Below are 15,051 nucleotides of genomic sequence, written 5' to 3'. Positions count from 1 at the left end.
TACAGGCAGAGGTGAGAGAAGTATTCAAATTACTAAGTAACATACGAAACTATAAAAATACCCATTAAAAAGTAAAAGTTATGCATTCAAAAGTTTATTTAAGTAAACACAGAGTTTTTTGCCACAAAATGTACATACATTATCAAAGTAAAAGAACTCATCATGCAAAATGGCTCTGGTCAGTGTTGTATTTATATTAAATGTAACTGCATTTGTAAGTGCTTCACAGGCTGCACTACTCCCGTGCTAAACTTCACTCCTTTTGTCCCTCTGTCTCTTCACTTTGCCCAAAATATAAATCAGCAGAGGGCACCTCGGGCCACCTCTTTTGGTCTTGCCCTAAGCTAAACAGGTTTATGTCAGATATTTTTAAGTACTTTTCAGAAGTATACAACTGAGATATTACAAAAGACCCACGCACTGTCATCCTGGATGGAACCCGACATCTATTAGTTCTGTCCCTCATGCAACAAAAGACAATACAATATGGTATGGTTGTGGCAAAAAGGAATTATTTTAACTCTTTGGAAACTGAGGATGTGCCTTGTTTTAAGATAAAACATGGCAACCATTCATGTCCAATTTATTGAGAATGGCTTAAAGTATTTGCATGTATGTATGAATACTTGTTCATAATGGGTTGGACAAACATAATAATGCATACTTTATTAAGCGATCACATTAAGTTTAATGTAAATTTGATCTAAATCTGATCTATCTAAATGTTAATCTGAAGAGTAACTGTAGTAGTTGAATGACTGTAGAGTAATAAGCAAAATATTTCCTTCTAAAATGTAGTGGAATAAAAGTATGAAGTTACATACCATGGAGATACTCAAGTAAGCACAGGTAACTCAAATTTGTACAATAGTTCACTCAAGTAAATGTATTTAGATATAACTATAAGTTGCTAATGGTTACTGAGAAATATGTACACATTTTCAGCACTTCTGAGAAACCAATACGTTTAAATCAAATATTTGTGGGACTAAACAGTGTGTTATGTGTCTGTTCAAAACTATAAAATATTCTACTTTAGTGTGCTGATGAAAATAATTCACAAACTGTCCTTTAACTCCACCTGGTGGATTTTGTTATTTGAGAAAGGACGTAACTATAACGTGAGGTCAAAGTTGACGTATGACGTTGACGTAAGCACGCACACAGAGACGTCGCAGTTGGAAGTTGGAGAAAGAATTTTGTGAACAGATTTCTCTTCATTTTTAAAATGAATTATTGAATACCGGTATCAGTTCCGAAATAGCTTCAGTACGCGGACAATCTATTGTAATACTCGGTGCATTTATAAGCCCGGAACGAGCACAGGCTGCTAGCTTAGCTCGTTGTTGTCATATTAGCATCTTAGCGTGTTAGCTAGCTGCTAGCGTTAGCTCAGTCGGTGGCATGCTATGGATGCGCTAAGTATAGTGGTGGATGAAGTGGCTTTGGAGGGACTGGACGGGATAACTATTCCCTCCCTGTGGATACGACTAGAAAATACTAAGCCCAAGTTTCCCCTCAAGCTCGACGACTGCACCAAGGAGCTCATCTGGAGGTCAATTATCAGCAACACAGACCTGAAAGTCTGTCAGCTTCCGAAGGAGAGAGAAGATGTGGTGCTGTTTGACAGGTGAGTTTAACGCTCTGCTCAGCATGAGTAACAATTAGAAACAGCTTTGATGGCCAGATAAAAAATTTTTGTTACTCCCAATGTACCAACACAGACATAACAGCTGAAACAAGGACGAACAAGACAACATTAAATATAAACCTTTGACTTGTAACAGACAGTTAGTAGTATTAACAGTCACTAATAGTAAGTCAGTATTGCAGATACTGCTGGAATAAATATGGAGCTATTAATGTGACAGGCTGCTTCGTCAGGTAGTTAGAGTTGGCAGTATATACAGCGTGCTTATATTCATATTGACTGATGATATTTACATGCTACAAAACAAAATATAAAAATTCTAAATTTTAGGTACAGTGAAGTACAGTGGATGTTTGGTGTTACAGGGTTGTTGACACCATATTATTGATGTCAAGTGTTCATCATAGTTTCAGTCTGTTGAAAGATATTGTTCTTGTGTGGTTCTTACTGTTAATTTATTATGTTGATCTGTTCTGTACACACGACATCTATTGCACATCTGTCCGTCCTGGAAGAGGGGTCCCTCCTCAATTGCTCTTCCTGAGGTTTCTACCGTTTTTTTCCCTGTTAAAGGGTTCCTTATCTGCTGCGAGGGTCATAAGGACAGAGCGATGTCATGTGCTGTAAAGCCCTGTGAGGCAAATTGTGATTTGTGATATTGGGCTTTATAAATAAAATTGATTGATTGATTGTTTTGGCGTGCAGTTTTCTGTAAGGCCTACCAAAGAGGAGATGTTTGAACAGGTTGTGGTGTTACCTGCCTGTTTACTGACTCCAGAGAGTTACAATACCTTGAACATTGGGTTAGGCCTTTCACGGCCAGTTTGTTTGTTTGATAGTGTATAAATGTATTCAGCACCCATTCACTGTCTTTTTCACTTCAAAAGTAAGACACATATCTAAGGTTTGACCTCAAAAGTTTTTCAGTGTATTATGTTTTTGAAGAGTTTAAACACCATTTTTTAAATGCCGTTTTCCCCAACTTACCTCTAAATGACATCCTGGTTATTTGAGATAATTTATAGGCCACACTGTAAACATTTTTAGCAGGAGTGCTTTCTTCCAGAGAAACACACTCAGTTGGGAGTTATTAAGGTCCACCCAGCTTAAGTGAATATAGTCTACTACAACGGCCTTACAATAAATCATACCTCAACTTAATGGTCATTGTGGAGGTTACAGTTTGTGCTGCTTTTGAATTGCCCAATTATACCAAGAGGTGTTTCTATTATTTTTCCACTGACTCTCATGTGACTGACCACAATCACTTTTCAGTAACTGAGAGGCGACTGAATGTAGTTTCCTCAATGATCCTTTAGAAACAAAAGATCATGTGTTGTCCTGTCTTTGTAATAGTATGACTTTTAATAAAACCACACTATTAGAAACCCACACCATTTTGCCAAAAGTATGTGGACATATGTTTGTATCCTTTGGTTTAGGCTGTTTTTCGTGGTTTCTGTTCCCAACCTTGGGAAATCTAATAGCAGTAGTTCAGTGATTTAATACTATACTTCCATAAAGTGGGAGACTTGCAAGAAACAGATTAAGAGAAATAAAGAAAGGGCTTTATCTCCCAACATCAGAGTCCAAACTCACAAATGCCCATGTGGCTGAATGAAAGCAAACCCCTACAAAAAAAATATTGTGGGAGTGTTTTGTTTGTTTGTTTATTTGTTTTTTAGTACTGTTTCCCATAGACTTAAGTTTGTACACTTGCAGTGTGGGAGCTGGGATCATCATGGTTTTGTGAAAGTATTTGATGTAGTATACATTTCTTGATTAAAGAGTGTCAGTTTATTTGAAGAAAGACATTAAGGACTCTGTTGAATATTTTTTTATGTTTCAGTCCACATGCCTTTTTGTTTTAGAGTTTTGATGTCCTGATGTAAATTTTGTGTTTGCATGCATGTGTGTGTTTTCAGATTTAAAGATATCGACCCTGAAACAGGCATTGAAACAACACAGAACTTTTCTGGCACATGCAAAGACATCTACCCAGTCCACATTATTCTAGAGAACAAGAATGGTATCCAGGGCTCGTGTGCATTCTTCAAGGAGAGGACAGATATCACTAAGCTTGTCCGCTCCAAGTCCCTCACTCCACTACTCAACTTGCAGGAGGCTTTTGAAAGGTTTGTACAGTTTGTTTGATAGTGTATAAGTGTAAGCAGCAGCCATTCACTGTCTTTTTCACTTTAACACTAAGACAAATATCTAAGCTTTGACAACAAAAGTTATTCACTTAATTACATTGTTGAAGAGTTAAGCACAGCTGCACATTTGTCTAATTTCCCCGCTTCTTTCTAACCTGTACCTTTTCAGATATGGCCGAAAGCTTGTTGTTGTGGCATCTCAGACACTGCGATTCAGGACCTTGATTGGTATTGAGAGCGATCCTGATTTGAAACTGAACGACGACTCGTACTGTGTGTTGGAGCGAGTAGGCCGAGCTCGATGGCAAGGAGAGCTGCAAAGAGATCTCCATGGGTGCTCTTTCAAGTACGCATACACTTCCATTTAGCACAGTGTCGATGCTGCTCCGTGTTTACTCTGTTATAAGCTGCAGATGTGCACTGTGTAACAGTCATTGCTGTGTTTCAACAGGATCGATGCCCGAAAGTTGCACTACATGAGGAAAGCTCTTGTCAAATATGGACTCATCAGCATGCAGTCTCACTGCACTCGACTGAAGACAGGACAACAGCAGCACTCCATTCTTCTGCAGCTCAAACGCTTCCATGTAAACAGGTCTGTTTATGGTCTGTCCGTCAGTCCACCACTTTGATCCAGACCAAAATGTCTCAACAATTACTAGATGGATTGCATTGAAATTTTTACAGACATCCATCCACGTCCCCATCGTATGAATCCTAATGATGATCCCTATACTGTTCCTCTGGCAGCACCATGGGGTTTACATTTGTAGTTTTGTGTGAAATACTGGGATCTTTAAAAACTGTGAAATTTGGTTCATATAAATTGTGTCCTGGGGATGAAAAGTAATAGCTGGTGGTGATCCATTTACACTTAATCTACTGGTCAAAATCTTAATTTACCCAAGAGTGTAGTTTAGGGCTGGGCAATATATCGTTAAATCGATTTTGTGATATGGGGCTAGATATTGTCTTAGATTTTTGATTTCGTAAGATCATACATGTTGGTTTTATCTGGATTTAAAGGCTGAAGTGATGAAATTTTCTGAACTTACCAGGCTGGTCTAGCTGTTAAAACAATTTTCCTTTACACACTTACACACACACTTACACACAGTTATTATTAGGTATAGGAATCGAAAATTGGTTCCAGTTGAGAACCAGTTCCAAACTATCCAATCAGTCAGAGTCATTTGCCTCTGAGTTGATCAAGTGCTTTTATAGAGCCTGGTGTGTTTTCAGTTGTGCATTGTAAAACAGTGATGCCAAACTCATGCGTCTAGCTGCTAGAAACTTCCAACAAGAAAGATTAGAGGGGGAGGGGGAGAAAAAATCCAAAGCATGGCTTCATTTAACTAAGAAAGATGACAGCAGTGCTGCCTGTAATGTCTGTAAAATGACAATCTTAAGTAAAAGTGGAAACACCAATAATATGCTGAGACATCTTTCTACACAACGTAGGCTTAAATTTCAGACATGCTATGTGACACTCTACACATAAGTGCTACTGCTTTCCAACCAAGCAGCACGTTACCAAGAGTAAAAAGCTAATTTCCCCATGGATCAAGAAAGTATTTCTGATCTGCTGAGACGGTGAACATAGCAATTATTAGCATGTTAGCACTGTTATTGTGTCGACGGCAACATTTAGTTTAAAGTGTACTCTTGAATGCGTCTTTTCTCTGTCATAGACATGCAGCTCAAGTCTGCATAATCTTTGCGCTACTGAAGGTGTTTACAAGCAACAAAGCTGATGGTTGTGCTTTTACAAACGTAGGATGAAGATTTAGGAGCACCTTAAGTCTGTACCCCCTGCCACTCCCTGTCTTTGTCTCTCTCTTTAAGAAACTCTTCCTCAACCCCTTCTGCTCTTTCAGGAGGACTAAGTATGACATACTGATGGAGTACGTGTCCAACCTTCTCCAGCAGTCACCTGGTCAGTTTGCCACCTTGGTCACACTCAGAGAACACCTTGTGAGTATCTCCCTGTGAGTGTCTGTCGGCCTCTGTGTGTGTTTGTCTTCCTGTATGTGGTAATAACCGTGTGTTGTCTTGCAGAGTGTGGATGATGGTACTATGAAACGGGCATTTCACTACATGCGATCTGCCAAGTTGGTTGAGTTTTGCCAGTACCCTCTGGAGGACTTGGACCCCGGCGCCGGGCCCTGTATTAACAAGAAAGGTAATGTGCCACTGAAGCACCAGTACATAGTAACACAGCATGACGGTGTACGTGTTCATCGCACACACATATATTTGATATGTATGCAGCTGTTCTGCACAATGGTATATTTTTTTACTGTGCAATACAACAAAAAGTTTTATGTTCTTCATAGGTGTAGTCTTATATCAGGTAAGATAAGATGAAACATTCATTTTGTTACAAATGTAGTGACAGAAATCTAATAACTTACTTACTGTAGGAATATTTTAAAATAATGTAGTGATGTTATACATACAACATTCAGGTGAGCATGAAAGTTCATTTTTTGACATGAAAGTAGTATCCTGACAAAAAAAGATACCAATTCAAAGGCCACTTACTAGCTTTCTCCAGAGCTTTCAACTCACGGTCCAAACTCCACAGATGTGCTCCACTTACTACCTTCTGAAAAGCAAAAACACATGTAGCTGATGTGTTTTAATTTAGTGGTTTAGACTTGTCACTGTCCTAACAAATGCACCTCATCGTTTCACTTTGCTCTCCAGGGAAGAAAGTGATGGTGCGCTGTTTGAAACTGTTAAAGCCGTACACGAAGAAAGGTGTCACCGAGGATGACGACGATGAGGACGAGGACGAAGAAGACGACAGTGGAACGAGAGGAAGAGCTCTTCCTCCAGAGGGCCGAATCATGGAGAGCGATGTCCTTACACAGGCCTATCACATTGGTACGTTTGATCACTGTCCATGTTTGCCAAACAGATTTCAGGGATTTTGTGTGTCAGGTAAATAAAAGGGTTTGTATAAATCTGATATATTATTATAAAGCCATTGTTTCTATTTAGAGCCAGTGTTCAGGAGGACAGAGAGGACAATAAAGAAATGTTCAAACAGTTATTGATTGCACTTTAATTATCTAATAATGACTTTTCTCTTCCAACTTTATAATTAAGTCTTGCCTGTGTCTTTTTTGTTGTGATGCAGTGTTATCCGCTGGTACAAAGGGAATGCCTCAGCGTGGTATTGGGTTAAGGATGAACGTTGGCAAGCTGGAATCGCGTATGATCTGCCGAAGGCTGGAGAGGGATGGTATGATAAAGGTAAGACCTGCACTGTTAATACAATGTTTCCCACACAGAGACATTTATTTTGCCATCAATATAAATTTGTTCCTTTTATCCAGAAGGAGTTTTTTTTTATTTATTACTCCTTCCTTTGAAACACAGATTGAAAATGCAGGTGAATCTAAACCAGTGAAGGCTGTTAAAATCATTAATGTGCAGTTACGGGAGCAGAGAGTTTGTAAAAATGTCTTACATAATGGGGTGTTAGTTAGTGAATGCAGTCACGTTGCAGAGCACTCTCAATTGTCGGATATGTTTGGGCGTCCCACCCACACAACTTCCAGCAGAGGTCAGCCATAACAAAGAAACCACTTCCTCTTTGAAATGCTACGATGACCAGAGATGATGGTGATCTGATTGAATCACTAAAAGTGTGTTTTGTTCTGCTCATGGATTTGTTTGTTTGACTGGAATTTCTTTTTAGCTGAATAGATGGGCACTAGACATGCAATGGTAACATTTTAATCTTTGATTAGGCTGCTGATGCAACTGTGCTTACACTGAGTGACCAGAGGTTCTTTCCTTTAAAGTCGGGGTAAAGCAAAAATAAATATGTAGTCTGAAAAAATATCATTAAGTAGCCAGCCAAATTTGAATCATAAGGTATCTAAAATTAGATGTCAAAATCATGAAAAAATAAGCAGTATTCTCAGCCTTGAAATAGTGGGAGATGTGTCTGTAGAAAGGGAGAGAGGTTCTGCATTGGTCATTTGCATGTGCTGCCCACGTTGCAACGACACAGCTGGTTGAAAATTGGCAAAAAAAAAAAAAAAAAACATCAGGGAGAATCTCTGATGTGATGCACTCATATTTTTATATAGTTTAGGGGCGGGTTTATGATGAAGATGGCTCCAGTGCATCATCAAGCCAAAAATCCTGCAGTATTTTCTAATAATGTGTTTAGGAACAAATCTCTGATTTTACTTTGATCAGACTAAAATGAATACTGCCTTCATTTTACTTTTTTAGCCAACATGGCGTGAGGGATGGCTCTGACGTTCTGTTGGTCAGACAGCTGGTCCAGATTGAAATATCTCGACAACTATTAGACAGATCTGACATGAAATTTTTTACATTTTGACATTCATGGTCTCCATATGATGCATCTGACTTTGGTAATCCCTTGACCTCTACTCTAGCGCTACCATGAGGTTGACATTTGTGGTTTTGAGTGAAAGGTGCAATTATTGGATGAATTGCCAGGAAATTTGGTACAGACATTCCACTCAATATGAACTCAGTATGGATTTCATTCTTTTACTTTTCGACGAGAGGCACGATATATAATTATACCTGCAAAATTAATGACACTCCCATCAGCCCCTGCTGTATGTTGTGAGTGCTGATTACCCAGTGTTAGCATGCTAAATTAGGATGGTCAGCACGGTAAACATTACGCCTGGTAAACAGCAACAGCGTGGACATGTTAGCATGCTGATATTTGCATTTAACTTAAAGCACCTCTGTGCCCAAGTACAGCCTTACAGAATCTAATCTTGTTTAAACTGTGTGAGAGAGGTGTTGATTCAACCTGAGGCTGTAATTTGCCACATAGGATAGTATCATATATGTGGTATTTAATCACATATTGTGTATATATGGTAAAAGTGTTTCCATTTTTCTACTAATTATTTTGCATGTGTGATGTTTTTCACCCTGCAGGGATTCATGGAGGACGAGGGTCGGCAGAGGACTACGAAATATATCAGCCATAAGTGTGTATCTGTAAATGAGTGTAGCTTTCTAAATTCTTACTTAAACACCTCACCTCATGACATATCTTATTGTACTGCTCACTTCCCTTGACAGTTGTGTTGGCGGGAGTGATCAGCTCCAACTGTTTGCTCAGGAGCAGGAACGGCAGAAGCTTCTTTTCTCTTCAGCACCACAGACATCAGATGCTGATGTCAAAACACCATCGTCCTCAACGTCTGTAGCCAAAGAAAACACCAAAGGTCCTGCAGCAAAGAAGGTTCGTAAGGCAGGCAGAGGAAGAAACAAAGATGCAGAGGAAGCTGGGCAGACTTGTGGCGATGCAGAAGTGGATGCAGCAGATGAGGGAGTGGATGGGGAAGGAGGTGAAGCAGGAGTAAAAAGAACGACGGCAGGGGAGAAAAGCAACATGGAAACTAATCAAATTAAATCTGAGATCCCAGCGGTACAACCCACACCAGCTGAAGGTGAGTGCTTATGAAACGTGTGCACATTTTTTTCAGTCATGATTTCAGTGTCCACGCAGCAGCAGCCTCAGGTAGTCAGTTGGAAGCAGACGGGTTAAGTATAATGGGAGTAGATAATAGGAATAAAGTTGCTGTAGTTTTAATTTTTGTTTCAATGTGTTGTCATGTATGAAGAGACCAAAATGAACACTGTAAACAAGAGTTGGGCAGATGGACAGTCCCATAGTCCATCGAACACGACAAGCGGTTTCCACTATTGTGGTTTAACGGGCAGTTACAGCTCTTTATGTTGCTTTATGTTTAATTCATTTCTGTCATCACTCAGGTGAAACCCCAGCCTGCAGCAAATCCATGACCAGTGGGACATCTGACTTGGTATCCACTCCCAGAGCGGGTAATTTGCACAAATTGGCTGAAACACACTAAACTACAGCAGCAGTCAAAGTTCGAAGGAAAAGTAACATTTTCATCTTGTTTTCTACCAAGACCTCACCTGAGCACTGTGGGGGGACACGCCCATAAACTTCTGAACACAGAAAATAAAAAGATACAGAGAGAGGGCATAACCGTACCCCTTTAAATCAGAATCGAATCATAAGCTGCCTAGAGATTCCCACCCTTTTGTTCTGTCCAGTCATATTTAATTCAGACTATCTCTTCTGTCAGAACAAGCTCAAGTTGAGGAGGACAAGTCCAACTCAAATTCTTCCAGCACTTCGCCCCAGAGTGAGGGGCTGAATGCAGCCAGTAAGCCAATGGACAACAACATTGTGGTTGTTAAAGATGTTTGCACACCACAGGTCAGTCTGATGAGTTGGTTTAAGTGTGTTTTTTTCATTGTTTGAAATGAGTATTGAAAACAACACAATCCACCTCTTTCAGGCCCCTCCACGTAAAAAATCCCACAAGGTTTGGGAGAGATCCCACGAGACGTACCGCCTGCTGAGGAGGAAGAACCTGATCGTCGAGGCAGTCAACAGCTTAAAAATCATCGAGGGTCTTTTCCCGTCAGTTTGTCCTCAGTGTCATCGGTTCATTTCAGAGCATTTTATCGCACTGTGAGAGCGGGAACAACAATGTCAACATGCTGTCTTTCTCCAGGCTACAGAAGATAATCAATGACGATGAGAAGCAGGTCGGGTCCAGCTCCAAGTGTTGCAGGAAGACTATTTTACGTCTCGTCGACAGTCTGTCCAGAGAAGGCTTACTTAAGGTTTACAGGACCACCGTCATACAGGATGGGATCACTAAGAATGTAAGTGACACACACCACACCTTTTATCGTCATTTTTTCAAGCCTCATTTCATCCACTGGGTTAATAAAACTACTAACCACACATAATAAAGGAAACTGTTCCCTTGTGGTCCTGTTTATTAACAGACATTTTTAAGGCATGTAGCTGATCTGAAGTTGTTGTAACTACAAAACATTTGGATAAATTAATGTAATAACCCTTGGAGATTTTTTTTTTAAATTTAATGAAAGGAAAGGGATAGTTTGACATTTTGCTGAGGGTTAGCATTCAGCATAGGCTTGAAACTAGTAAATTGCTATCCTGATGCCGGACACATATTACATGAAAATCAGGTCGAGTTTGGGCCCAATCCCCACTCCTGAGAATCGTCAGCAAAGCCCTGATTTGTAAGATGGCTGTACAGATCATCTTGCCAGATTTTCCTTCCTGTGGTGTGGGGCGTGTTAAAAATGTCTAAACATCGGTTATAGTTGGTGTTTGGCTTGTTTACAAATAGAAAACAAATAATAAGGAGCAACACCACACACATAACAAATGTACAGAAAACTAGAGAAGATGCTAATCTTTGTTCATCGTTGTTATCGCACCACCACTTAACCCCTCTTTTTGTGTAATGTTCTTTATCATGCAGGTTGAGATGGTTGTTCATCCATCCATTCAGCCCAATGATGACGTAGTGAGCCGAGTCATTGAACAGGTCCGCTTCAGAATCTCCAGCTCTTACACAGCTGTACGGTGAGCACAAACCAAATACCCCGAAAAAGGTCTTAAGTCCTTTGACTATACTTTTGATTATATTCATTCTGCCTACGGATCTGCTTATGGTTTTAGCGTAGTCACACTAGCCGGTGGCCAGCTTGTAGCACAATAAGATAAGTGCGAGAAAATCAAGTGTGTAAAAAGCTTTGCAGCAGTTAGAAGCAGTGTCCTTTATATCTAAAATTTAAAAGTCAAGCTCTCTGAAAAACTTTGTTGTTGTTGTTACATCTTGTATGTTTTTTTGTCTTTCCTTCTGTCACTTTGATCATCCCTCTCTGTCCCTCAGTTTGCAGCTCGCTGAAGAGAAAGCCAGAGAACAAGGAGAATGGTCTGATGACATGACGGGCGGCACCAAAAGCATAGCAGACCATGAGTTTAAGCCCACAACAGGTTCTGTTTCACTGCATATTAGAAAAGCTGCAAAATGGGAGGAGATACTTTTGTCTGGATGGAAATCTGGAGGTCTATTCTTCAGTGTCAGTTGACCCTTCGCTTAGTCCCACCCCCAGTCGTTTCAAATTTCCCTCATTTTCAGGCTGGATTTGTGGATTTTGAGCAAAACGTTGCGCCTTGGGCACGTCATGTATTAATGATACTTTTTACCTGGAGAGAATACTGTTTCTTCCCTGTTCCAAAACTAAAATCAAACCCTGAAAAGTGTAGGGTTAGATAGCTAGCTACTGCAGATATAGCCTACTGAATGTATACACATGCTGCTTTTGCTTTTTAATGATTATAACACTGAATAAAGGCCTACCCTGTAGCTCAGTGGGGGGGGGGGGCAGGCATCCCATGTGCAGGGGAAGTATCCTTGCTGCAGCAGCTGCGGGTTCAGTTCCACTTCCCTGGAACTCCCCACCTGTCCGACAGTTGGAGGTCTGCGCAGTGGTGGCACATAGAGACAGCTTCGATGGACCATCACAAAGGGGCGGGGCTTAGTGAATGGTCAGTTCCGGGGTCAGAGAAAGTGTTTCCATGAATTTAGGGCCCAGTTGAAAAGGGGACTTTTGAATTTGAATTCACATTTAGAAAAATGTTTTTAAAACTTGGAACTTCGCCCTCTTTGCTGCTCTATTGAAGTGTCTTTTTGATTGTATATTCATAGTATTGATATCCCCTTTATCCACCGTTCATTGTTGTGTTCTTTGTCCTCTCTCTGCCTTTGCTTTTATAGTTCGGGGATTGGGAAAGACTTTTGGCTTCCAGCCTAAGATGCATCGTCTGCGCCTTGTTCATAACTTCCTCTGGTACCTGATATACGGGCACCCGCTCCGACACAACTCCCCTGACTCCCACTCGACCAGTGAGACACCAGCAGACATACACAGCTCTGATGCTGATGCAAAACCACCAGACAACCATGGCGCACAAACTGCAGATTCTACTTTGTGTAATTTGGATACACCATCATCATCAGGTGATGAAGAAGAAGTGGAGCAGAAGGATAAAGTGACACCTGGTCCCTCTCAGTCTGACATGAAAGGTAAGAGAGCGCGTGTTATAACTCCTTTAGTAAATTTTGTTTTTTTAATGACTTAACTTGTTTGTATCAAAACCAGTGTGTGATTTATTTATAGTGAATAAAGGCATGTTGTTGTATAAACAGCTTCCCAACTAACCACCTTGATTTCTTTTAATCTTCTGCCTGTCTCTGATAGTGTATGCTGACGAGGAGTCATGGAAGAAATTCATGCCTCCTGTCCGTGTGCACAAGGAGTTTGGCAGTGGCTGGGCGAGGGTCGGCGACCTGCTGCTCTGCCTGCCTCTCTCCATCTTCATTCAGGTCATACAGATCAATTATAAGGTAAGAAAACAAACTTTTGTTTTTTGTAAGGATTTAATGCACTCAGTCCCACTTACCTTCTGTGTAATGTGGTGTTGTTGAACTGTACTGAGTTAGACTAAGAAGATTCTAACATTTAGTTTAACCTCATTGACGTAAATGATAAAACAAATGAAATAAAACACAAAATATTAGGCATATAGGTGGGCCTAATAAACTGGCAGCTTAATGTAGATTCCATTTTGTGTTATAAGTTGCACATGTGGACATTTTATTTATTGTCGATGGCCTGTTTCTGAAAGCGCAGCTTGCAACACATGTAATACATAAAGAAATATTTGCTGACTTGTGTCCACAGGTGGAAGGACTGGAGGAATATCTCTATGACCCTGTAAAGCAACACCAGCTCATCAGAGCGCTGCCCGCCAGAATGAGACGACAGCTGCTTTATAAACGGTGACTTCATGTTTCTCTCTCACTTCATCTATAATGTGTCATACCTGACATTCTAAATGGAGTATTTTTTGGTTCTTCACATCAGGAAATACATCTTTTCGTTCCATGAGAACCTGCAGAAGTTGGTTTACATGGGTCTGCTGCAGTTTGGTCCTGTGGAGAAGTTCAAGGAGAAAGACCAGGTACACAGTAACCACAGTCAAATCTGTCAGTGCTGTAAATACACCACACAGAAGGAAAGATATCCATCCTTTGACTACTGATCTGATCTCTGCATAAAACACAGAGTTTGTGTTTGAAAGAAGGGCAGTAGATAAATGTCCCTGATTTTTTCTTGAAGTTTGGTGTAAAACAAGTGAATGCAAAACATGCTAAATTTAATATTTTTAAGTATCTACAGTGTGTAAACAGAAACAGAACAGAAAAACTGTAAGAACATCAAGGTATGGCGCTGTCATGTTATGTACTTAAAGTTACATACTCAACGTAAAGCTACGAAGGTTACACTGTGTCCCAAGTGGATGCGACACAAGCAGTGTCAGCAACTAAATCAGTTTGATTGCATTGTTTTCTATTGGACTGTCCTAACTGCCCACGAGCAACAAAATGTGGCGCGCCAAGCTCTAGGAACACTGTTTGTATATGACTTAAATAGAGCATGAATGTCATATCAGTAAAATAGAGGTTCAAAATTAAGTAAAATCATGTCTCATGTTTTTCCCCAAAAACTGCTTTAATCCAGGTGTTTGTGTACCTGAGGCGTAACGCCACCATTGTTGACACCACCAGCGCTGAGCCTCACTATTGGCTGGTCACAGAGTCGCCCGACAAACCGTTTGAGAAGCGCCAGTACAAATTTAACACTGCTGAAGACGTGGAAAGCTACTGGTTTGACCTGATGTGTGTCTGCCTCAATACACCACTGGGTACAGGCACACCCACACACACACACACACACACACACAAAAGCAGAATGGAAATTTATATTTTTCACTTTTTAAAAATGTGCCCATCTCTCTGTGTTTGCATGTTTTAGGGGTAATCCGCAATAAAAGAAATGCAGCAGAAGAAGAAAGTGCTCCCTCCTTTGTGCATGACCGCTACGTGTTTGCAGGACTGGCGTACCTGCTGAAGTAAGTGAAGTATTATTTCCCTGTAAGTCAAAGCAAGTTTATTTGTACAGCACCTTTTATAATAACAGAGCAGTTCAAAGTGCTTAAATAGGCAGAGATATAAAAGAAACATAAGCCAATATAAAAGATACACATAAATATAATTTAAATTGATTTAATCATTTGACTGTTAATTAAAACAAAGTAGAATAGAACATAATAATAAGCCCAAATAAAACAAGACAAATCCAGCAATAGAATAAAAATTACAGTGCAGCTACAGTGCAGTGCAGGATGAATAAACAAATAGTACAGGCCTGCTAAATCAGTTCAGCTGTTTCTTGTCGTAGTTTGGACATTTGTGTCTATCTCGCTCAAATATTGACTTAGTTGTAGCTGTTCATGAAAGAGAA

At 40.2% G+C, this 15,051-nt stretch overlaps 1 protein-coding gene across 1 annotated transcript in view; it reads left to right on the top strand.

The window, feature by feature from the left end:
- Positions 1-1,142: 1,142 nt before the first annotated feature.
- Positions 1,143-15,051, top strand: part of gtf3c1 (general transcription factor IIIC subunit 1) — a 28,662-nt gene continuing 14,753 nt past the window's right edge. The window contains exons 1-22 of the mRNA XM_033624431.2: positions 1,143-1,630; positions 3,577-3,786; positions 3,977-4,153; positions 4,259-4,402; positions 5,685-5,781; positions 5,866-5,989; positions 6,517-6,696; positions 6,953-7,068; positions 8,755-8,807; positions 8,902-9,272; positions 9,598-9,666; positions 9,939-10,072; positions 10,155-10,279; positions 10,374-10,527; positions 11,160-11,263; positions 11,574-11,677; positions 12,462-12,770; positions 12,946-13,091; positions 13,429-13,526; positions 13,612-13,708; positions 14,269-14,452; positions 14,563-14,659. Of these exons, the coding sequence (XP_033480322.2) occupies positions 1,410-1,630; positions 3,577-3,786; positions 3,977-4,153; positions 4,259-4,402; positions 5,685-5,781; positions 5,866-5,989; positions 6,517-6,696; positions 6,953-7,068; positions 8,755-8,807; positions 8,902-9,272; positions 9,598-9,666; positions 9,939-10,072; positions 10,155-10,279; positions 10,374-10,527; positions 11,160-11,263; positions 11,574-11,677; positions 12,462-12,770; positions 12,946-13,091; positions 13,429-13,526; positions 13,612-13,708; positions 14,269-14,452; positions 14,563-14,659 (3,314 nt within the window). The 5' untranslated portion in view covers positions 1,143-1,409. The remainder of the gene's footprint in view (positions 1,631-3,576; positions 3,787-3,976; positions 4,154-4,258; positions 4,403-5,684; positions 5,782-5,865; positions 5,990-6,516; positions 6,697-6,952; positions 7,069-8,754; positions 8,808-8,901; positions 9,273-9,597; positions 9,667-9,938; positions 10,073-10,154; positions 10,280-10,373; positions 10,528-11,159; positions 11,264-11,573; positions 11,678-12,461; positions 12,771-12,945; positions 13,092-13,428; positions 13,527-13,611; positions 13,709-14,268; positions 14,453-14,562; positions 14,660-15,051) is intronic.

This window comes from Epinephelus lanceolatus, chromosome 3 (genome assembly GCF_041903045.1).
Source record: "Epinephelus lanceolatus isolate andai-2023 chromosome 3, ASM4190304v1, whole genome shotgun sequence".
Lineage (NCBI taxonomy): Eukaryota > Metazoa > Chordata > Actinopteri > Perciformes > Serranidae > Epinephelus > Epinephelus lanceolatus.
The sequence above is the reverse complement of the archived record's forward strand: the minus strand, read 5'-3'. Positions and strand labels throughout refer to the sequence as shown.